The sequence below is a fragment of the Lepidochelys olivacea genome (assembly GCF_965140295.1).
Source record: "Lepidochelys olivacea isolate rLepOli2 genome assembly, chromosome: 1".
Taxonomy (NCBI): Eukaryota; Metazoa; Chordata; order Testudines; family Cheloniidae; genus Lepidochelys; species Lepidochelys olivacea.
Genome location: NC_140411.1, coordinates 155,757,928 through 155,780,808, shown reverse-complemented (window position 1 = coordinate 155,780,808; position 22,881 = coordinate 155,757,928). Strand labels below are relative to the sequence as shown.

Genomic DNA, 22,881 nt, shown 5'->3' with positions numbered 1-22,881 from the left:
TCTTTGAGATGTAGTCAGTATGGATCCCACAACCTGACCTCCATCCCTGTTTTTTGGAGTCCTCAGCAACACAGCCTTTGAAGTTCAAGAGAACTGAGGGAGGGTTGCAGCCACCCTGCCTTTTTATGCCCTCAAATGAAAGTATGGAATGCATGTGCCAACCCAGTGGACACTGCTATTTAAAAAAAAAATCTCATCTTGCAAGCATGAGGCACATGCCCACCTAAAGTGGGATCCACACTGACTACAATATCTCAAAGAACCACAGATACTGTAAGGTATGTAACCATTCTTTAGAGGTACAGAAGGTTCTTTTAACAATATCACATGAGAATTACAGCCTTTTCTCCATAGTCACACCTGTATATTTTCATAGAAACCGAACATAGACAAATCTGTTAGTCGTCTAAGCCTTAATCCAGCAAAGCACTTCAGCCTGTGTTTAAGTGTGTTGCTGGGTCGGAGCAGTCCAGGGGATGGAAGTGATCTTACAGGTTCCAATTTGTATGGCAGTATGACAGTTGGAGCTAATTGAAAATTTTACAGTTGAACAGTTTTCTGTCAAAAAATGCTAGTTCTGCATTATCGGAACGTTCCACCACGTCTACTCTTCAAGTCACGCCGTCTTCAAGTGAGCAGGGCTTGCTTTTTAAGCTCCTTCCTGGAGGCCTACCTCATGTTCCAGGTATCTTAATTTGGGCTAATAGGGCCTTCAATAGTGCATTAACCCCTTCTTGACTTCCATGGAGGCTTGTGTGCCCCATTATACACCAACCCTTTTCAGAGTGTACCTAACAGGCTCTATATGTTTCTTTCCCTGGGGTTTTGAGATTTCCACACTCAGTCTCCAACTCTCCTTCAGGTTAACTAATCATCATGGGCAGATGACCATTCCCTGAGTTGCCTGATGTTCCACAGTCAGCTGTTCGTTTTTCTCTCAGGGTTGCTTGTGGAGCATGTTCTGTGGCCATGAGTTGTTCTTGCAGAGGGGCTGTTCCCTGACTCCCCTTCCACAAGTGAACACTACTTTCACCTCAGCCACCCACATAGGCCCTAGCCTGCTTATGAGAGGCTGTAGCGACCCACATATCTCCTGCTTCTGCATGAGGTACTGTCCAGATCCCCACTGTACGATGTTCAGTCTGTCATAAGATTCCACTCCTTGGCATTCTTCCGTGCCTGGAGCCCAGCTAATTCTTGCTCCAGCATCAAGCAGTACTGTTTCCCATACTCCGCCTAGACCAGGGATGGGCAAACTTTTTAGCCGGAGGGCCACATCGGGGAATAGAAATTGTATGGCGGGCCATGAATGCTCTCAAAATTGGGGTTGGGGTGTGGGCTCTGGGGGTGCAGGCTCTGGGGTGGGGCTGAGGATGAGGAGTTTGGGGTATAGGAGGGTGCTGTGGGCTGGGACCGAGGGGTTAGGAGAGCGGGAGAAGGATCAGGGCTGGGGCAGGTGCGTGGGAAGGGCAGGTTCCGGCTGGGGGAGCGGGCTCTGAGGTTCGGCTGGGGATGAGAGGTTTGGGATGCAGGAGGGTACTCCGGGATGGGATCGAGGGGTTTGGAGAGCAGGAGCGGGGCCAAGCCGCATGGTCCGGCCCCCAACCCAGTGCCCTGGCTGGAGCACCAGAGCGGGGCCGAACTGCTGGTGTGGCCCCTGACCCTGCTCCCCAGCGGGAGCTTGCGGGCTGTAGTTAGCCCACCCCTGGCCTAGACCCTAGATTGTGCTAACTCTTGTTTCAGTTTTGTCATCTGTTTAATGATCTTCTCCTGGGAGGTGCTTATGTTCTCCAGCTTTTGTTGGCAATCTTTCAGCTGTTTCTTTACATTTTTAAGATGATGAAGGGTTTTCTCTCTGCCCCATCAGCAGTCTGAACTTGAACCTCCCACTTCCTCCACTCCTCTTCCGATGGGCCACTGATTTTCTAAGCTGTTGCTCTGGATTCATGACACCTTTCCTTTCCACCAGCTTGGGTGCTACTTTTCTCTACATCAGGGCTGGGAAACCTTGCCAGTCACTTCCAAAGCTCACAAGCCATGGAAGATCCTTTACTACCCTCTCCAGCCCTGTATTCCCAGCTCAACCTCTGCCATGGGTGGTGGTAGACATTTTCTCACCATGTGCCACAAGCAACATGCATGGGGAGATGCCAGTCCATCCTCTTTACCAAAACTCCATTTTCCGCAAACAAGAGTGTGCCTGCAACCTGAGTTCATGAGATATTTCACTGGCATATCTGCAGCCAAATTGGTACCACATACCGCTGAGTCCCATTGCCATTCGGAGAGGACCCCAGGCCACAAACGTGGCTGTAAGAACAGTCCAGCTAATCATATTCTCGTCTGATGTTCCTATGCTTGAGCATCTGAAGCATACCATTGGACTTCCTTGACCACACCCAGACGTGCTTCTGCTAGATTGTAGGAGTGACTGGGGCCTTGGTAGCTCCTATGCATCCCCCCATTTTGGGCTACTCAGGGACCCTCTCCCATTGAGGTCTACCCTGCAATTCCCCAGATTGGGATATCTCCTCTTCTGGTCTCCCCAGGGGCCACTTCTAGTCTGCCATACCATTCAGGCCACTTGGTTCCTTTGGCGTCAAAAGAGATTTCTTCCCACTCGGGGGCCACACCTGCTGAGGCACCCTAGAATTGCCTTACCCAGTTTTGGGCTCCCATGGATAGAACCTTCAAGAACTGTCCTAGGACCACTTGAAAGAAATTTTCCCTGTGGAACAAGTCTCTGGGATTTCACTGCATGATCATTATGCCCATAACCTCTAAGCCAGTACCCTTGGTCATGCTCTCTGTAGGAATGGTTCAGCCCAAAAAAAAGCTGGTATACTTCCACTGTCAGTCCCCATGTATCCAAGAGAACAGCCTTTACCACAGGATAGGAGCCTGCCTGTTTGTCAGTAACCATGCAGTAGGCTCCTTGCATCTCTCACATCCAAAATGGTGCTCTGGGGGCCTTCCAAGTAGACTCTTCCCAGCCCGCTGCACTGGCCACTTGTTCAAAGGTACAGAGAAAGATCCTCCTGGTCAGGCTCTGGCCCCACTGTTGTTGCCAGGCAAGGGACCAGTTTGGCCAAGCTACTCTCTCCAGTACTAGCCCAAGCCCCCGAAGCAACTTGGTCAAGCTGCTTCTGAAGCCACTCTTGTTGCTGGAAATGGGCCTCCTGCTATGATTGTTGAGTGGCAAATTGTGCCTCTTGCTGTTTCTGCAGGCTCTCCATCAATTGCAGGAGCAGCGTCTGTGTCTTTTTGTGCTGTTCCTGCTGCCACTGTAGCACGGCTGTCTGCTGCTGCTGCACAGTTACCAGTGGTACCACCTCCTACATCTTTCCTAATTACCCAGGTTGGGAGGGGTGTCAGTCAGTACTCGCAAGCATCAGTTTCCCCTCAATTTCAGGGGCTGATCAACTATTTGCATTCTCCACCATGTGTTACTGCATGTCTTTACCAGAGCTCCCCCTTCTGGCATTGTGTGGTGCAGCAAGCACTTGCTTCAGTTTCCCAGCTGGTCCTGCTCTGCCTATGCTCTGTCTTCTGGGTTACAAAGACTCAGCCTTCAGGCTAGGTCTCTGACAGTTCTGCTCCTTCCAGGACAATCAAAGTCCAAAACAAGTGTAAAGCAACATAAACTAAATTCCTTTGGTAACTCTGCTAGGCATAAGTCTTCCCCAGTCCCTGGGCCTACCTAGCTTTTTCTTCCACAGTGCTTTCCATCTGCTCTCTCTGCTTGCCCCTTCCAAATGAGCAGGGTTTTTCTTTTTAAGCCCCTCCCTGGAGGCCTACTTCCTGCTACAGGTGTTTTAACTGGGGCTAATTGTCCTTTTGTAGTCCATTAACCCCATCCTGCCTTGTGTAGAGGCTTGTATGCCCCGTTAAAGACCCTTACATGGAAAATTTCATATGTCCCACTTTTGTTCCAATTCTGAATGACAAGAATTTCAGACATGAGAAATTTTCTGGATGACAGAAATTCCTGTTCCGACAGCACTCTAATGACAATGTTGATTCAAGGTTATTGATGGAGGGTAGCTGTAGCACACAGGTTACATCTACACTAGGAAAATTGGGGTCTGTACTTCTCCAGTAGTGTAACTCCACTGGGTGTAGTAATTATGGAAATTTGTATTGTAAATAGGATTCAGGTTCTAGTGATATTTATCTTTTATTTATTTCTTTAAATTTAAATAATAGTAAAAACGGATCTATAAAAGAGATTTAGGAGGACCTTTATAATCTTACGATAGCATAATAAGCCAGCAGTGTTAAAAAACAAACATTCAAACACAAACTAATTCACTGGGAGGTTGAGTTGAGTTAATCAACTACAGAAAGTTCCTTTCCACTCATTATCTCCAGGAGTATAATTTTAACCTTCTCCAAAAAGCCAGAAATAAATGGTTAGATAAACTGGCGGTGAAAATACCTGAACCCTGTCTGCCCTACCCCTGTGCTGTTTCTGCTACTGGTGGAGTGCTAGTGTAGGTAGGCTTTGGTGTACGTGTTCTGGGTCCTTCACCACCATCTTGATAAAAATTGTTTTAAAATGTTTAAGGGCGCTTTCCATATGGTAGAGAGACAGACTGACTCTTTCTAGGGATTGGTGAACTAATTCAGATAAAATAAAAATCCACCCGAACCTTCTTGTCACCACCTCTTGGGGTGGTCTCTCGATGAGCCTCAGTTTCTCCTGACTGGTTCGCCTTAGTTTGCTCTGTCAGGTCAGTTCCTGGACCCTCATCTCTAATTAATCCTGTCAGCCCTTCACTTTTTGGGCTTGTAGTTCCCTTCGGTCTCCTGGAGGCAGCCTGGTATAAAGCTGTCACCACCTTGCTATCCCAGGCCCTTCTGTCTCCCTTTCCTTGTCTGTACTCTCCCCTTTATAGCAATCTTGTTTCTTCTATTGCCTGCAGCTCAGTGATTGGCAGCTCTAGCAGCTGCGTAGGGGTGTGATCAAGCTGCTTGCTTGTAAACAGGAGACTGTCTATGCTCAGTATGGGGTTTGTAGACCCTGTTACGCTTCTTCAATGACTCTCTCAAATCTCAACCATTGTTTAGGGTCTGATAAAGCTGAGTTAACATTGTGTGCTTCTAATTTTCATTCTTCTCTCCATTTTCTAGTTTTGGGGAAAAGTGGAAATACTATGAGAGGGGCTCCTTTCACAATATTTATGGCTCTTGTGAAACCAGGTATTCTAATAAGAGATCTTGAATCTCATAAGACTTCTGACCCAATTTCCAAACTATACATGTTAGACATGTTTGTAGACACATCTTTTTGTGGTAAACCCATCATTTTCTCTGATGTAGAAGATGCAGAAATAGTTTTCTGATGCCTGCGATCATGCTGCTCTACTGCCTCAACTCTTTTGCAGGCAAGTTTTGGGGGAGGACATATATTAAGTAGCATGGCAAGATGGACACTTAGATACCATGGCAGAAGGCACAGTTTAAAAGCCTAAGTAGAATAGAACACACATGCATTGATTTGGGGCGTCAGAGGAGCCATCTGCACATCTCTTAATCACTCACTTTCCAGATTTATGGTGGGGGAGAAGTCCTTGGGGGTCGTGGATTTCCCCTCCCCCGAAAAACAATAAACAAAAATCAGTTGTTCAGAGAGATGGATGGATGGGAGATGCAAGTATTGTTGGACAGGGTAAGGAGGTCTGGAACTTTCAGACATCCAAGGGATTGTTGATAAGCCATTACTGGAAACCCTACAAAGTAATATCTTCCATTTATTTCAAAAAGTGAATAATGTAATCCTCTCACTATTCTCTTGCGTGGAAACTGTAAGGAAAAATCTTGTTAATAATTGCACTTATTGTGATGTGAGGTTCCTTATACCACTACTTTTCTCACTTTTTGTCCATTGAGCCTAGAAATTCTTAAACTAGTCTTTTGTATGTTCTAATATGAATGATCCCAGTTTTTCAAGGATATTTTTAGGAGAAAAAAGGTGGACTAACTATTTTTAACATAACTGAAAAAGAGAAATTTTTAAGACAACCCTTTTTTAATTGAATATACATTTTAAAAATTCAGACTTTTTTACACATTCTGTATGTTCATTACTGTATGTTGGCAAATAAGACTATAAAAGCAAGCTGCATAAATGAACATTTTGAGGAGAAATGAGGGAAATATAGAATGACAATTCAAATGATTGGGATTGACCAATGATTATTCGGCTGTTCCTCATTTACCGGTTCACAGTTTATGTTCATACACTTTTTTTCTAGATAAACAGCTGGATAAAGTGTCAAATCTGCAGATATTTTCAGCTAATTATAGAAAAACTCAAGAAGAACTGTAGGTTGTAAAATGAAGCAAATGCAGTGTGAGCATTCTGGTAATTCACCTAAACATCCATCCCTATTGTTATCTCATTTTTAAAAATACAAAGACATTCTTAGAGCTCTCTTAAACTGTTGCTTGTGAATAAATGAAGATATATACTGTACTATTAAATAACATTAAGTTCATTCAGTGTGTTCTTCAATAAAGGTTCTAGCCTTTTTAAAATCCTGTTTTAGATAGTCACAGTGAATGAAGTGTGAGATTCCTGTTCCAAAGGTCAGTTTACCATGAGTCTTTGCTCTACTGGTTTATTTTTCTGCTTGTTTGCCTGCAGGAGCAGTCTCTCAGGTGCTGGACAGCCTGGAGGAAATCCATGCACTTACAGACTGCAGTGAAAAAGATTTAGATTTTCTACACAGTGTTTTTCAGGATCAGCATCTTCACACACTACTAGATGTAAGTATTTTTACAGTAGAAATTTGAATATATTTTCTTCTTTAATAGCTAAATATTTCTCCATTTTTGATAGAATTTTAAATTCACTGTGTAGTATTTGCTTCTTTTTTGTGTATCCTGCTTACTTTTGATTTTGTTACAAACGAGAAAAAGTGAATTTAATAAGTGGTAAATGTAAGAAATTACTCAAGGAAGACTTGATATTAAAATACAACTATTATAGTTTATCATACTGCATAGTGTGACTTTTAAAAATGCGATTTTTTTGCACAAGTGATTAATGACTTGGTTTGTGAGTTTACACATGGAATAAATGGATAGAGTTAAAAATATTCTGATTCACAGAACAACATGGCTCTTTTGTTGATGTCTGACTTATATTTTGTCTTCAAAATTTGAATTATGCAGATTTATACTCCTTTTTAAAGTGATGTATTCTGAGACCTTTTTACCAAAGTCTTAGTATTTGCTTAGGACAGTGATTCCCTAACAGATGAGGAAGTGGAGCAAATCCTTTTCATGCATAAGAAGATTATGATGCAACCCTTATTTGAAATTAACTTGCACAAGCCAGGTGGTAGCCTCAATACTTTAAATGAAACTTCTGCAGGTCATTGGATGTCAGGTCTCATGTTCTTCTGTACCAGATATGGACTTGCTTATACATGCCAGGTGTGTTCATCATAAGATCCTTTAGTGCTCTGTCTGGAATGGCTGAGGTCCGTTTAACTAAGGTATTTTATACACCGTGCCATCTAGGGGCTGAACGGGGTAATACAGTTTAGCATTCCATTACACCACCTCCTGTAAGCTCTACGTTCCAACCATTTACAATATTTACGCTTTTTTACGCTATCACACTGTCTTTGAGGTTCAGTATGAATCAGTCTCTCAAATGTCTCTGAATCATACTGGTTTTCTAATTACACGACCCTAACGTGTAATAACTTGGGTCACCTGGCTGTCCGTTAGTTGCAACAACTGGCTGTAGTCAGTTTGGAATCTGAGTCGTCATCTTGTTCTGCATCCACCATCTGTAGATTTTTTTCTGCTGATGGTTTTTTCTGAGGAACAAACTGTAAATGTCAGCAATTTCTGTTGAACTCTCCACTGTTGGTCTCGATCACATATGATCTGGGCAGTGAAGTCTTTTTCTTTATAACAGCTGAAGTTGTCCCTCCTTTTTCTCCATTGAGTTTGACATGAACTTGGTCACCAGTTTCTAGAGCTGTCAGTTCTCTGATTGAGTGTTGTCTGTTGTAAAAGTGTTTATAGGCTCTTTTTGCCTTTTTACCTGATTTGGCTAGTCTCTTCACATTGGACCACTTCGGAGATAGATTCTGTTTCAGAGCTGAAACAGTAGTTCTGAGTTGTCTTTTCATCAGGGACTGTGCTGAACTATATCAAGTATCTGCTATTGGTGTTGATTTGTAGGTCAGAAGAGCAAGAAATGGATCTTCCTGGTGTAGGATTTTCTTGGCTGTCTGTAGAGCTCTCTCAGCCTCTCCATTCGCTTGTGTTTAATGTTCGGAATGAGTTAAATTTTGCTGCAGTGAATTGTGGTTTTGTCCATCATTAGTTGTTCTGGAATTCCAAAATGGGCAACATATTATGTCTTTAAAGTATTTTGTTTCTATATACTTGGAAAAATAGTCCACAATGACCAGGTAGTGATGTCCTCTGAATTCACATATGTTTGCAACTAATCTATTCCAGTGTGTCTCTGATAGAACTGCTTGTACACTTCATGATCAAACATTGTCTCTTAAGTTGATCTATACTGGATCTTCTTTCAAAAGTTCAGTATAATCAAATCCTCCATCAAGTTCTTTCTCCTTTCTCTCTAGGCCCCTCATGGCTGCCACACTGTGGCTGAAAAGATTGTTGGTCTTTGATCCTTTTGAACACTGCACTCTGAATGCATAGTTTTAGTCTTTGTAAGCTGTTTCTGTAGTGAACTGGCCTGTGCAGTTCAGAATACCTCCAGGGCTCATCAGACCTGTGTCAGATGACTTTAACTCTGGGTGGGGTTGAAGGTGATTGAAAGTCCCTTCTGGCATGACTGTGAAATTTCAGCTCCTGAGTCAATTTTGAAGCCAATAGTCTTGCCATGAATATTCAGTTTCACTCTCTAGGCAGGCTCTATGTCATTGCAAGTGATAGGTCAGAGAAACAATGGTTCTGTATTGTTTGTAATATTAGTCAACTCCCTGACTTTCTTTTGTGTAGCAAACAGCTGCAAAACACCCATATTTCAAGCATTTATTACACCATATGCCTCTGGCTGGATGTGCATCATCTCTATGGATATGACTTTTTCTACAATTTGTGCATGTAGGCTGGAGTTTGTCCCTCTTAGCCTGGGAGTTCTCACTCCTTGTCTTAGGGGTGTTATGATAATGACTTTTAACACTCAAGTGTCTATTTATAGCTTCTAAGCTAGCTTCAGGTTTTTCAAGTTGCTCCTGTCTTTTGTTCTGTGGTTTGACTAATTCTGACAGCTTTGCTACCTGTAGAGCTGTGGTGGCTAGGGTAACATCTCTCTTCATTTGTAGTTGCTGTGAAAGGCTTTTATCTGTTAACCCAATAACTACCCTATCTCTGATATTTTCATGTTTTGCATTCCCAAAATCACAGTTTTCAGCCATTGTATGCAGAGCTCTTATAAAACATTCAACATTTCCTCCCGTTCTTGAATTTTCTGGTGAAAACGTGCTTTTTCATAAACCACATTTCTCTGAGGTATAAAGAATACATCAAAAGATATCTGCATTTCATCAGTTTCCTTGTGGAGCTTCGTAGCAATACGAAATCTTGCAAAATATTTTTTCCAGTCTGCCCATTCTGAAGGTTTGACAAAGCTGAAGTTCTCAGTGCCTCAAATAAAGGTATGTTGGTGAGATCCTGCAATCTTTCTTCCTTTTGTCTGCAACCTTTGTTGCTGTTTTCTTTCTGTTTCTGTTCTTCGTTTACTCCTGACACCATGTCATGTTCTTCTGTACCAGGTATGGACTGGCTACAGTGCTTGCTTTTACATACCAGATGTGTCCATCATAAGATCCTTTAATGCTCTGCCAGGAATGGCTGAGGTTTGTTTAAATAGGGTATTTTACACAGTACTGCTAGTGGCTGAGCCGTGTAATACAGTTTAGTATTCCACTGGAATGGAAAACACGAGGAGCTGGCTGCATTTGTCACAGTACTATCTGAATGCCTTCCAGTAGGCCATTAAATGATGTGACTAACATCTGTCACGTGGCTTTGTGCTCTCATTCTCTCCCCTTCAGAGAATTGTGTTTTACAGTGGTGTTTTGTTTTGGTGGGAGGTATTTTTCTTCCCTCTCCCTATGGGCACATCAGTAGCTAGAAAAATATATACCAAAATTTATGCTAACCCTTTAAATTCTTGGAGAAAAAAGCCCAAATATCCAGGTCCTCTCTGATCTTGGACTTTATGCTGATGTGATAGTGAGGTGGGTGACTGTCTATTACGGAATACATCTATTGGCAGAACATGCAGCTAGATGCAGCTATTTTACCTGAGAAGGCCTACATGTCCAGGAACACTTTCGGTGACCTAAGTACGAACTTTCAGGCCACATGTACCCCCATCACAGGTTTTTCTCAGTTTACATACCTTTTTGCAGAATGGGGAAGCCAAACTTTGTAACAGATAAATAAAAGTGGTACTGAGACCTTTTCATTTTTAACCAGGGAACACCTTACTGCTGGGTCAGATCCTAAAGTGCTACAAGGAACATTAGGCAGTTCCCTCATAATCTGGACCACCCTTGAATAATTCTTGTGGCTGTTTTCTGAAACCTTTTCAGTTTTTTGACATCCTTTTTAAAGTCCAAAACTGGACAAGCATTCTAGTAATGGTGTAACGAATGCTGTATAAGATTTATATGTAGCAAAGGACTAGCATGTGTTCTTGTCTCTCAGAAGTTCTTTTCAAAAGCCTGGGTAGTTCTGTGAGTGAGATTGAGGCAGAAAAGGTTCAGTTGAAAGGTACATTAAGATAGTGTTTTAATAGAGCACCATTCTACCAGAATGTAGTTTAATTTTTTTACTGGAATATGTTGAATAAGGGAGAAAAAGACCCCACCCATTGCTAAATCTTTGGGGAGCCATGCTGACACAAGTCATACAAAACAAAAATTTTAATCTTTAAAATCTTGAAAGAACACAGAACAAATTCTTTTTAAAAAATTAAGTAAGCTTTTTATTTCAGTAAGGCAGATTAGGCAGTTTGTACCTCTGCATTGATATGGTGCCGTTTTGCCTCAGGGAAGGTCATGTTCTGTGTTTCACTGGCAGTCTGTCAGAAAGAGTTTGTTCTCCTTGGAATGGTTTGGGTCAGAGGGACTACCAGAACAAACTTTCTGACCCATTATCTTCTGCTGAGTAAGAATTTTACGATCTGCTGTGAAGTTCTTACTGTCAAATGAAAATGTCAGTTGAATGAAAAATTGTGCTTCCCACTTCTTGGCCTTTTTCCATATGTTAAATTTGTTCACATGTTCCTCCTCTTTCTCAAGAGTTGTTCTTATTTTTAGACTAAGCATGTGATTTATCATTCCCTCTATTGGAATCTCTTCCCTGGCTTAAACTAAATCGTGTCTAAAGGCAAAAGAGAGGAAGGATCTCTATACAAAGGAATGAAAGTCATCCCTTCCCTTTTAGTTTCTCAGCTAATAAAGATCATACATCAAGCGGGGATTCTTTTTTTATAAAGTTACTCATGTAGGCAGAACAGCAGAAAAGTGTGTTTTCTGCTATTCCACTGATTGAATTCATTTATATATGTCTATTTTAAAAGCTATTTTAAGAAAAAGCTCTTCTTGCAGTGTTAAGAAACTCATCTGTTTAGACTTATTCCAGTGGTAAAGGAGTTCAAAACAAAAATGCCTTTTTAGTCCTGTTAATTTACAGGATAATCCATGCAACATAAAATATAGATCTATGAACTGAGATGTCTGAACTGTAACTGTAGCCTTTTAATTATGGTCATATTTTTCCTAGAACCAAAACTGTATACTGTACCTACTCTTTGTTGAATCACCTACTCTTTAAAGATCACCAACAAGTCTAATTAGCTTATTTGTGTATGTTTTTAATATTACTTTTTCTCCAATAGTTTTCTAAGTTCAGAACGTAAACTATAGACTAGCATGTTGTGGTATAAACAGAAGCACTAATGTGGAGAGTGGAAATCCAACTTTTTTTTTCATTGCTAAGTAAATATCTGTGAAACTCTCAGACATGTATATATCATTTGTGAGCTAAAATATCAAATACAAATTCAAACGAACAGCGTATGCAACCTTTGCTATGCCACAGCAACGTAGATCTATTCCAGTTAAGTTTTTGTGTCTAAACTTTTGTGTACAGTTCAGAGGAAAAAAAATCTGAAATTGGAGTTTCTGTAGTGACCAATTTAGATGCGTGTGACGAAGTGTATAATTCAGCTCTTGTTTCCTGCAGATAGTCAATTACAACTGTAAAACAGGAAAGCTACTGGATGTATTTTTTAATGAGGTTTTTGTCCTTGTTAGGGAACAGTTGTCATTCTCTTTTTGTAAAGATCAGGATCCTGCACTGATTTGGGGCCCAGTTCTGCAGAGCACTAGTGCATCTCCTGGAAACGTCTTTCAAAATACACCTCTACCCTGATATAATGCGACCCGATATAGCGTGAATTCGGATATAATGCGGTAAAACAGCGCTCTGTGGGGGCGGGGCTGCGCGCTCCAGTGCATCAAAGCAAGTTCGATATAAAGTGGTTTCACCTATAACGCGGTAAGATTTTTTGGCTCCCAAGGACAGCTTTATATTGGGGTAGAGGTATAGTTCCCATTGTATGGTTGTCAGTAGTCATACAGAATCAAAACTAATTTTTTCAGAAATAGTTTGATAATTCCAAAAACCCCAAATGATTCATTACAAAGGTATTAGATGTGTTTACAATAAAGAGAGGGAAACAGCCGTTTTGGGGAATGTACAAACAATACAATCAAATTTAATACTTGATATTTTTTTTAAAGAATAAGAGTGGTTTTAGATTGGACAGTGTCAATTGCATTACACAGGGAAACATGTCCTTCCCTCTCTTTTGGAAATGTGAAGTTAAAAATTCTAATGAACCATGCAGCACATTCTTGCATCCAATTCAAGCAGATATTCCTATTTTTATGCCTATGGAAAGCTTTATGGACTGATTCTGATGTCCAGTTTAGTTCATAATGAATGTAGCATTATTAATAAAAAAGTAACAAACATAAGTAAAGAATACAAGTTATTTAATGAAAAAACATGGCACAATTTAATGTAGTAGAACAGGTTTTTATTTCTACCAGCAGATTTTAGATACCTTATCAAATACGTTGATTAAAGTATTTTATTGACTTTCAAGAGGTAGATACTGCAAAGCATTGCGCATTGTGTATGTCAGCAGTATTGACACAGCATGAATGTAGTTACTGATTTTGGAGATATTCATGAATGGCTATTTTTTACATCAGTATGACACAGATTTTACCCTAATGATTAGTTGTTTTAAAGAATACCTTGGGCATGACGGCTTTGCCTAAGGGTGGATCTTAGCAGAACATGTTTCATCTATATGGCTAGCTGAAATGAAGGCAGGTTTGCTAGAAGGTAAAACCAGAAGCTGCCATTACACAGCGGCCTGCATTGAAGGCCACAAGTAAAATCTCTCTCTTGTTGAGTCAAGCAGTTTGGTCACCTCTCAGGGACAGCTTTTGTGGGTGATTCTGAATACAGATGTCCTTCAATTTACAAGTGAAATTTTCACTCAGCAGGAGAACAATATCAGCTTTTGTGTGTTTGGGGCCAGTCTGTGCTGCTAGCTTTGTCTGTCTGTCCTAAGCCAGATAGCTCTAGGCAAGTTTATTAATTACTTACCTAAGAATTTTGTGTTGTATCTGCAAACTTTAAGGTAAGTGGTGTTTATGTTTCTGTACTTATATCTGTGATAGAAAAAATTGCTATAAACTTCAGTGGAACTTTATTAACCTGTTTGCTAGTATATCACATAAAAAATTAGTTTGTGAGAGAGTGAATAGCCATGATGTATATATTGTAGTGTTACCAAGTATCTGTGTGTACTTGACTTTGGTCTGTAAGTTGTAGCCATTTTATTGCTTTCAGAGTTTTTTCATTTATATATATAAATAATGCATATATATAAAGTACATTGATTTTAAGGGTTCTTGCTCCTGTATCTCTTCTTCTATGTAGTTAATGGTAATATTTCAAAGGAAAACTAACACCGCACATTTATGGAGTTCCTCTGATTAAATGTATACTTTTGAAGACTGTTTGGTCTTTTACTGTTAGGTTTTGTTCTTTGTTTATTTTTCCCTAATCACAGCCTGATGTTAGCACTAATAAATTCGAAAGTCTCTTCCAAAAACAGTAGTCATTTTAACCCTTTTAACCCTGCCTACGTTTATCACCAAGATTATTACGTTTTCTGAGCAAAGCATAGTATGTTACCAAATTGTGCATTTTGGTGAGAAATAAAGTGGCAGCAATCAGTTCTGTTTCCAGAGAGGAGTTTTTAGTGTTCATCCCTGAGTGTAAAAGAAAGAGAGAGAGAATATCCCTAAATACCATTTTACTAATGGATTTCCTAAACAGTACCGAAAATAAAATCTGGTATATTCTGATCAGCCTTGAATGGTAATGTTTGAATCTGTTCTCATTAACTTGACCTTATTTTTGTGTGTTCTGTATTGGAACCACACTCTTGTTCTCCATGTAATCACTTTGTGTGGTTCAAAGTCATTAGTTCAGCATTTGTTTTCACTACTTTGAATGTTGTTCATGAGTTAGATGTCATAAACAGGGCTTGTTTTAAGTGGGTCATTAATACACTCTTTTTGTGTAATTTGAGGCACAAGAGCACTTGTATTAATGGCACTTGCTAAACCCCATCTGGAATGCATGCATACACACCTATATTTTTCTTTAAGTTATCCTTTCATTAAGTTGTAAGTTCACAGTAGAAAGGAAATAGAAAATATTTGTGTTTTAAAATTAAAAACAAAACCAAAATCTGATCTACTGGCAGGACAGCACAGTTATTTGGGGAACTTAGTCTGTGTTTTTTATTCTCAGCCTCACATTGTGGGGGTTAGTCCTTGTGCTACTTTAGAAGTGGTGTTGACAGGCAGTAGAGTGAGTTGCTTGAAAGCGTCCTCAGACTCAATGATTGAATGATCACCACAATGAAAGTTTTATCTGGAGCTTAGGAGCATAAAATTTAAATGCAATCTGAAGCAGGGGTGCAAATTACCCCATACAGAGGAAAAGAAACAGTAAAGACCATATTTACTGACGTTTTTCCCAACTGAATATAATAATTATTTACAAGGTCTTCATTTTCAGCTTCTTTGAACTTTTATCCTCCCATCTTTTTTGATGGTTAAAAATCCAGGCTTTTTTATTAAAAAATAATGTGTGTAGATCATCTCCCAAGGATTACTCGTGGGGGAATTCTGCATCAAAAAATGCAATATTATTCATATTTTATTTGTCAAAATAATGCAATATAATCACATCAATGTCACTTATTTTGGTCATTTATTTAAAGAAAAAAATCACAATAACTGTTCAGGATTCCCTATACACATGAAAGTTAAGTTACAAACACTTGGTAACCGATACCCTACATTCCAGTTATAATCCTGGATTTTAATTTAATTTACATTACTTTTATTTTGGTGTTTGGTGTTCTGTAAAGTAGAATGTCACTTTAAATTGCTCAGACTTTCACCCATGCAAGTCCTACAGTTTTGCTAATCATTGTCCTGCGTTCATTTTATTGGATAAGTAAAAAATATCCTGAGCTGTAATCTAACCCCATTGTGCCTCTCTGTCACAGGAAAAAAAGCAAGAAAGCATATAGACCTGTGGTGGGCAACCTGTGGCCCATGAGGGTAATCCGTTAGCAGGCCGCAAGACAGTTTGTTTACATTGACTGTCAATAGGCATGGCCACCCGCAGCTCCCAGTGGCTGCAGTTCGCCATTCCCGGCAAATGGGAGCTGCGGGAAGCTCTGTATGACTATTATTTTATTTATGATGATTCTCAGCCCTCTTATTTCTTAATAATCCATTGGGTTTCTAAAACATTTATCAACATAAAATCTAGGCAGTGACCTAATAAAATCTAACTTTATAAAATATATATTTAAAACAAAACTAGCATTATTTTATTTAACCTTTCCCTACTGGCCTGATGTCATCTCTCCCTGCATCCATTATATGTTGTTGTTATGTCATTAGAGTGACAAGGTGGGTGGGGTAATATCTTTTATTGGACCAACTTCTGTTGGTGAGTAGCACAAGTTTTCGAGCTTACACAGAGCTTGAAAGCTTCTCTCTCTGTCTCTCTCCAACAGAAGTCGGTCCAATAAAAGATATTACCTCATCTATCTTGTCTCTCTAATATCCTGAGAGCAACATGGCTATAACACCACTACATATATCTTTGTCATGTCTAACTCAAGGCAAACCTGCAAACCCTATGTGATATAATGCGTAGTCTCTTTGATTTTCATAAGTGTTTGCAGGATTGGGCCCTTAGATCCCAAATTTACAGAAACCCATTCAGTTGGCTCACCTGTACTCAGAGTTCCTTTGACTTTAATGAGGTTCTGTGCACAGAAGTTCATCCAGATGTTTCCTTTACAGGTTTAGGGATTGACATTGTAAGCTCCTCAGTGCAGGGACCATGACTTTTTCCCCTCTAAAGCTATACTGCGAACCCGAAATGTTCAAAAATCATGTCATGCCTCAAAAAATCATAGGATTGGCTGAACAAAGGTTCAGACAGACAGAGAGACTGTGGTTTGGACCAGGAATGTATTCTGACTGAATTGATTTGCCCAGTTATACTTTGTCTTTATACAGGTGCCCTAGTGCAACTACAGAGATCTCACTGTCGTTCAGAGTCATCTGTTATGTTGAGTACTGGGAGAGGTGCATTGTTTAGTGGGCCACTGGTGTCTGAATTAATCAAGAGATTATTGGGGGTAGAAGAAATGCAGAAAGACCACAGAGAAGGAAGCAGACTTGAAACAAAGATACTGATGCAAATACAAAAGAGACAGTGGGAGGAGGAATTGAAAAATGAATTAGACATTTGTGAGGAAAAGGCTACCTGGGAGAAGAGTATGGGAGGAGCCCCAGGAAGGGGGAAAATGCAATAAAGAAGAAATGAAAAGTGTGTCTGTGATGGTTTTGATTGCTTTAAATTATAGCTGTCAAAGCTTGCAGATCTATTCACAGTAATGTTCACTTGATAGTTCATTTCAACCATATTTGGCCAAGTACCCAAAATATACATTTTAATGCTGCTGTCTCAGAGTATTTAATACTAAACTGGAAAAATTATCAAATTTATAAAATCTTTAATTACTTACCCTTGCTGCAAAGCCACTCATGCATTTTGCTCATTAATCCCCAATATTCACCAGTTGAATATCAAAATAGATTTAAATGAAATGAGTATGCTTTGATGGTCAAATCTGTGGTGCCGCACAACAGTGAAAATAAATGTTATTTTCATACAGTGTGAAAGAAAATGTGCATATTTTGTTTCTTTCAATACATTTAAGAGATTACTACCCTACACTGTATCAAGGGTGCAGCAGTGTTATGTAGCGTACATCATGTTAAGAAGTTGCTTTCAAACAGTGTTTCTGCAAGTGAAATAGCTAACTCTAAATATACTGCTTTTGAGATTGGAGATTCATATTTATTGGGGAAAGAAAGCAATTAAAATAATGAATTTTATAAGCTGGCTTGCTACCCCTTTCTTTCTACCAATTACTTTTGTCCTACTTTTGGGAAGTTGAACTCCAAATCTGGCAGCATCGCCTAGTGGCAGTGATCTGGTCTGTAACGCCTAGTGGTGAGAGTTGGTGGCTGGGTGTAGGGGAACTTGGGCCCTCTCTGCTCCATTATGTTCCAACCCAGGAGCCTGTGAATAATAGCTCAAATATTTGACCTAGGGGCCAGTGCCCTTACAGCTGTTCCATGGCCAATTCTTACCCCAGTTTTGGTTCCTCCATCCGCACCACTGGTCGTCTCCTGGATTCCCCCTGGAGTCCTTTCTGATCATGCTCCAGAGCATCTTCCTTTATCAGTAGCATTCTACCAAATTCACCGCCATGAAAAACATGTCACAGACCATGAAATCCTGTGAAATCTGGTCTTTTGTGTACTTTCACGCTATACTTTACAGGTTTCATGGGGGAGACCAGTGTTTCTGAAATTGCGAATCCTGACCCAAAAGGGACTTACACGGGGGTTGCAAGGTCATTTTAGTGGGGTTGTGGCATTGTCACCCTTACTTCTGCGCTGCCTTCAGAGCTAGGCGGCCAGAGAGCAGTGGCTGCTGGCCAGGTGCCCAGCTCTGAAGGCAACGCCCCACAATCAGCAAGGTTAGCCATACCGTACCACACCATGCCACCCTTACTTCTGCGCTGCTGCCTTCAGAGTTGGGTGGCCGGAGAGTGGCAGCTGCTGACTGCAGGCAGCACCACCACCATCAGCAGCGCAGAAGTAAGGGTAGCAGTACTGCAACAACCATGCGACCCACACACAAACATACACAACTCCTTTTTGGGTCAGGACCCCTACAATTACAACACTGTGACTTTTCAGATTTAAATAGCTGAAATCATGGAATTTATTATTTTTAAAATCCTATGACCATGAAATTGACCAAAATCGACCATGAATTTGGTAGGGCCCTTCTATCAGCCCATTATTCCTAGCATCTGAGGGATGAAGTGTGTATGGTGACTTGCCAGTGGGGCCTGGTCTTAGCCTCATGGAGTCCTGATGGTTTCTATGCAGGAGATTGCAGCATGCATCTGTTTCCCTAGGCTGCTCTCCTAGACTGAGGTGACCTGCTCCCTTTTGAGCCCAGCCTCCAGTGTGAGCATGCCTAGCAGGTGTGGCTAGGTGGGGCCAACTGGGCCCAGAGCTGTTTTTTAACCTTTAGGGCAGGCTCAGATACCCCATCACATCTATATAGAAGGAAATTGAGAGGAATGGGTGTATTTGTGGGGTGTTGTGATGTACAAATGCAAATCAAGGATATAAGAGCAAGATTGCAAAGTCAGAAAGTTTCAGAAGTTAGGGTAGTTTTGGAAACTTGGCTAAATTGCATATTCTGTATATTCAAGGGTATAAACTGACAACACATTAATACATTAAACTTGAGAGAAAGGGGAATAGAAAATACTACATGTGTGTAACCTGGTCGAGAGAGAGAGGCCAGAGCAGCTGCTGGTTTTGTTTTGTTTGTTTGTTTTTCAGTGGTTTGTAATAAGGAAATCAATTTTTGGTCAGGTTTCAGAGTAGCAGCCGTGTTAGTCTGTATTCACGAAAAGAAAAGGAGGACTTGTGGCACCTTAGAGACTAACAAATTTATTTGAGCATAAGCTTTCGTGAGCTACAGTTCACTTCATCAGATGCATTGAGTGGAAAAGACAGTGTGGAGATTTATACACATAGGGAACATGAAACAATGGGTGTTACCATACACACTCTAACAAGAGTGATCACTTAAGGTGAGCTATTACCATCAGGAGAGCTGTGTGGGGGGACCTTTTGTAGTGATGATCAAGGTGGGCCATTTCCAGCAGTTGACAAGCACCTCTGAGGAACAGTGGAGGGTGGAAGGGAGGCATAAACAACGGGAAATAGTTTTACTTTGTCTAATGACCCGTCCACTCCCAGTCTCTATTCAAGCCTAAGTTAATTGTATCCAGTTTGCAAATTAATTCCAATTCAGCAGTCTTTCATTGGAGTCTGTTTTTGAAGTTTTTTTGTTGAAGAATTGCAACTTTTAGGTCTGTAATCGAGTGACCAGAGAGATTGAAGTGTTCTCCAACTGGTTTTTGAATGTTATAATTCTTGACGTCTGATTTGTGTCCATTTATTCTTTTACGTAGAGACTGTCCAGTTTGACCAATGTACATGGCAGAGGGGCATTGCTGGCACATGATGGCATATATCACAGTGGTAGATGTGCAGGTGAACGAGCCTCTGATAGTGTGGCTGATGTGATTAGGCCCTATGATGGTGTCCCCTGAATAGATATGTGGACACAGTTGGCAACGGGCTTTGTTGCAAGGATAGGTTCCTGGGTTAGTGGTTCTGTTGTGTGGTTGCTGGTGAGTATTTGCTTCAGGTTGGGGGGCTGTCTATAAGCAAGGACTGACCTGTCTCCCAAGATCTGTGAGAGTGATGGGTCGCCCTTCAGGTTAGGTTGTAGATCCTTGATGATGCGTTGGAGAGGTTTAAGTTGGGGGCTGAAGGTGATGGCTAGTGGCATTCTGTTATTTTCTTTGTTGGGCCTGACCTGTAGTAGGTGACTTCTGGGTACTCTTCTGGCTCTGTCAATCTGTTTCTTCACTTCAGCAGGTGGGTATTGTAGTTGTAAGAATGCTTGATAGAGACCTTGTAGGTGTTTGTCTCTGTCTGAGGGGTTGGAGCAAACGCGGTTGTATCGTAGAGCTTGGCTATAGACAATGGATCGTGTGGTGTGGTCTGGATGAAAGCTGGAGGCATGTAGGTAGGAATAGCGGTCAGTAGGTTTCCGGTATAGGGTGGTGGTTATGTGACTATCGCTTATTAGTACCGTAGTGTCCAGGAAGTGGATCTCTTGTGTGGACTGGTCCAGGCTGAGGTTGGTGGTGGGATGGAAATTGTTGAAATCATGGTGGAATTCCTCAAGGGTTTCTTTTCCAGGGGTCCAGATGATGAAGATGTCATCAATGTAGCGCAAGTAGAGTAGGGGCATTAGGGGACGAGAGCTGAGGAAGCGTTGTTCTAAGTCAGCCATAAAAATATTGGCATACTGGGGGGCCATGCGGGTACCCATAGGAGTGCCGCTGATTTGAAGGTATACATTGTCCCCAAATGTGAAACAGTTATGGGTGAGGACAAAGTTCAGCTACCAGGTTTGCCGTGATATTATCGAGGATACTGTTCCTGATGGCTTGTAGTCCATCTTTCCGTGGAATGTTGGTGTAGAGGGCTTCTGAACAACATACTAAGCCACAGAGACCTTCCTACCAAAACTACAAAACGAAGGATTCTGGGTGGACTCCTCCTGAAGGTTGAAACAACAGACTGGACTTCTACATAGAGTGCTTCCGCCAACGTGCACGGGCTGAAATTGTGGAAAAGCAGCATCACTTGCCCCATAACCTCAGCTGTGCAGAACACAATGCCATCCACAGCCTCAGAAACAACTCTGACATCATAATCAAAAAGGCTGGCAAAGGAGGTGCTGTCGTCATCATGAATAGGTCGGAATATGAACAAGAGGCTGCTAGGCAGCTCTCCAGCACCACTTTCTACAAGCCATTACCCTCTGATCCCACTGAAGGTTACCGAAAGAAACTACACCATTTGCTCAAGAAGCTCCCTGAAAAAGCACAAGAACAAATCCGCACAGACACATCACTGGAACTCTGACCTGGGGTATTCTATCTGCTACCCAAGATCCATAAACCTGGAAATCCGGGATGCCCCATCATCTCAGGCATTGGCACCCTGACAGCAGGATTGTCTGGCTATGTAGACTCCCTCCTCAGGCCCTACGCTACCAGCACTCCCAGCTATCTTTGAGACACCACTGACTTCCTGAGGAAACTACAATCCATCGGTGATCTTCCTGAAAACACCATCCTGGCCACCATGGATGTACAAGCCCTCTACACCAACATTCACACAAAGATGGACTACAAGCCGTCAGGAACAGAACCCCTGATAATATCACGGCAAACCTAGTGACTGAACTTTGTGACTTTGTCCTCACCCATAACTATTTCACATTTGGGGACAATGTATACCTTCAAATCAGCAGCACTGCCATGGGTACCCGCATGGCCCCACAGTATGCCAACATTTTTATGGCTGACTTAGAACAACGCTTCCTCAGCTCTCGTCCCCTAATGCCCCAACTCTACTTGTGCTACATTGATGACATCTTCATCATCTGGACCCCTGGAAAAGAAACCCTTGAGGAATTCCACCATGATTTCAACAATTTCCATCCCACCACCAACCTCAGCCTGGACCAGTCCACACAAGAGATCCACTTCCTGGACACTACGGTACTAATAAGCGATAGTCACATAAACACCACCCTATACCGGAAACCTACTGACCGCTATTCCTACCTACATGCCTCCAGCTTTCATCCAGACCACACCACACGATCCATTGTCTATAGCCAAGCTCTATGATACAACCGCATTTGCTCCAACCCCTCAGACAGAGACAAACACCTACAAGGTCTCTATCAAGCATTCTTACAACTACAATACCCACCTGCTGAAGTGAAGAAAGAGACTGACAGAGCCAGAAGAGTACCCAGAAATCACCTATTACAGGTCAAGCCCAACAAAGAAAATAACAGAACGCCTCTAGCCATCACCTTCAGCCCCCAACTAAAACCTCTCCAATGCATCATCAAGGATCTACAACCTAACCTGAAGGACGACCCATCACTCTCACAGATCTTGGGAGACAGGCCAGTCCTTGCTTATAGACAGCCCCCCAACCTGAAGCAAATACTCACCAGCAACCACACACCATACAACAGAACCACTAACCCAGGAACCTATCCTTGCAACAAAGCCTGTTGCCAACTGTGTCCCCATATCTATTCAGGGGACACCATCATAGGGCCATGTATCTTCTGTCTATTAAATCCCTTGCTTATGACCAGCTTTGTGGTGTAGCAATAACACAATATTCACTATGCAAGACATATGAATATAAGGTTTGCTCTCCCTCCCCAATTGACATGTGTACCATAGAGAAAAAGCACAAAACTCCTTGGGAGGATTTGATCAGCTTCATTGGACCCTACTATCTGTCTAGAGGAGCAGAAGGTAGAGTTCTAAAAAATAAGCCTGGAACTCTAATGGATGGTTTGGCTATAGTATGCAGCACACAAACCTACCAGGATGGGAGCATGAGAGCATAGCTGCTGAAATGACGGACTAGGCAGGTGCACTGCTCAGCGAGACAAAAGGCTGGTTTAAAGGGA

At 41.6% G+C, this 22,881-nt stretch overlaps 1 protein-coding gene across 13 annotated transcripts in view; it reads left to right on the top strand.

The window, feature by feature from the left end:
• Positions 1 to 22,881, top strand: part of CASK (calcium/calmodulin dependent serine protein kinase) — a 420,545-nt gene that overhangs the window by 306,068 nt on the left and 91,596 nt on the right. For all 13 annotated transcript variants that reach the window (XM_084635068.1, XM_084635057.1, XM_084635067.1 and 10 more), the window contains one exon: positions 6,650 to 6,771. In XM_084635068.1, the coding sequence (XP_084491194.1) occupies positions 6,650 to 6,771 (122 nt within the window). The remainder of the gene's footprint in view (positions 1 to 6,649; positions 6,772 to 22,881) is intronic.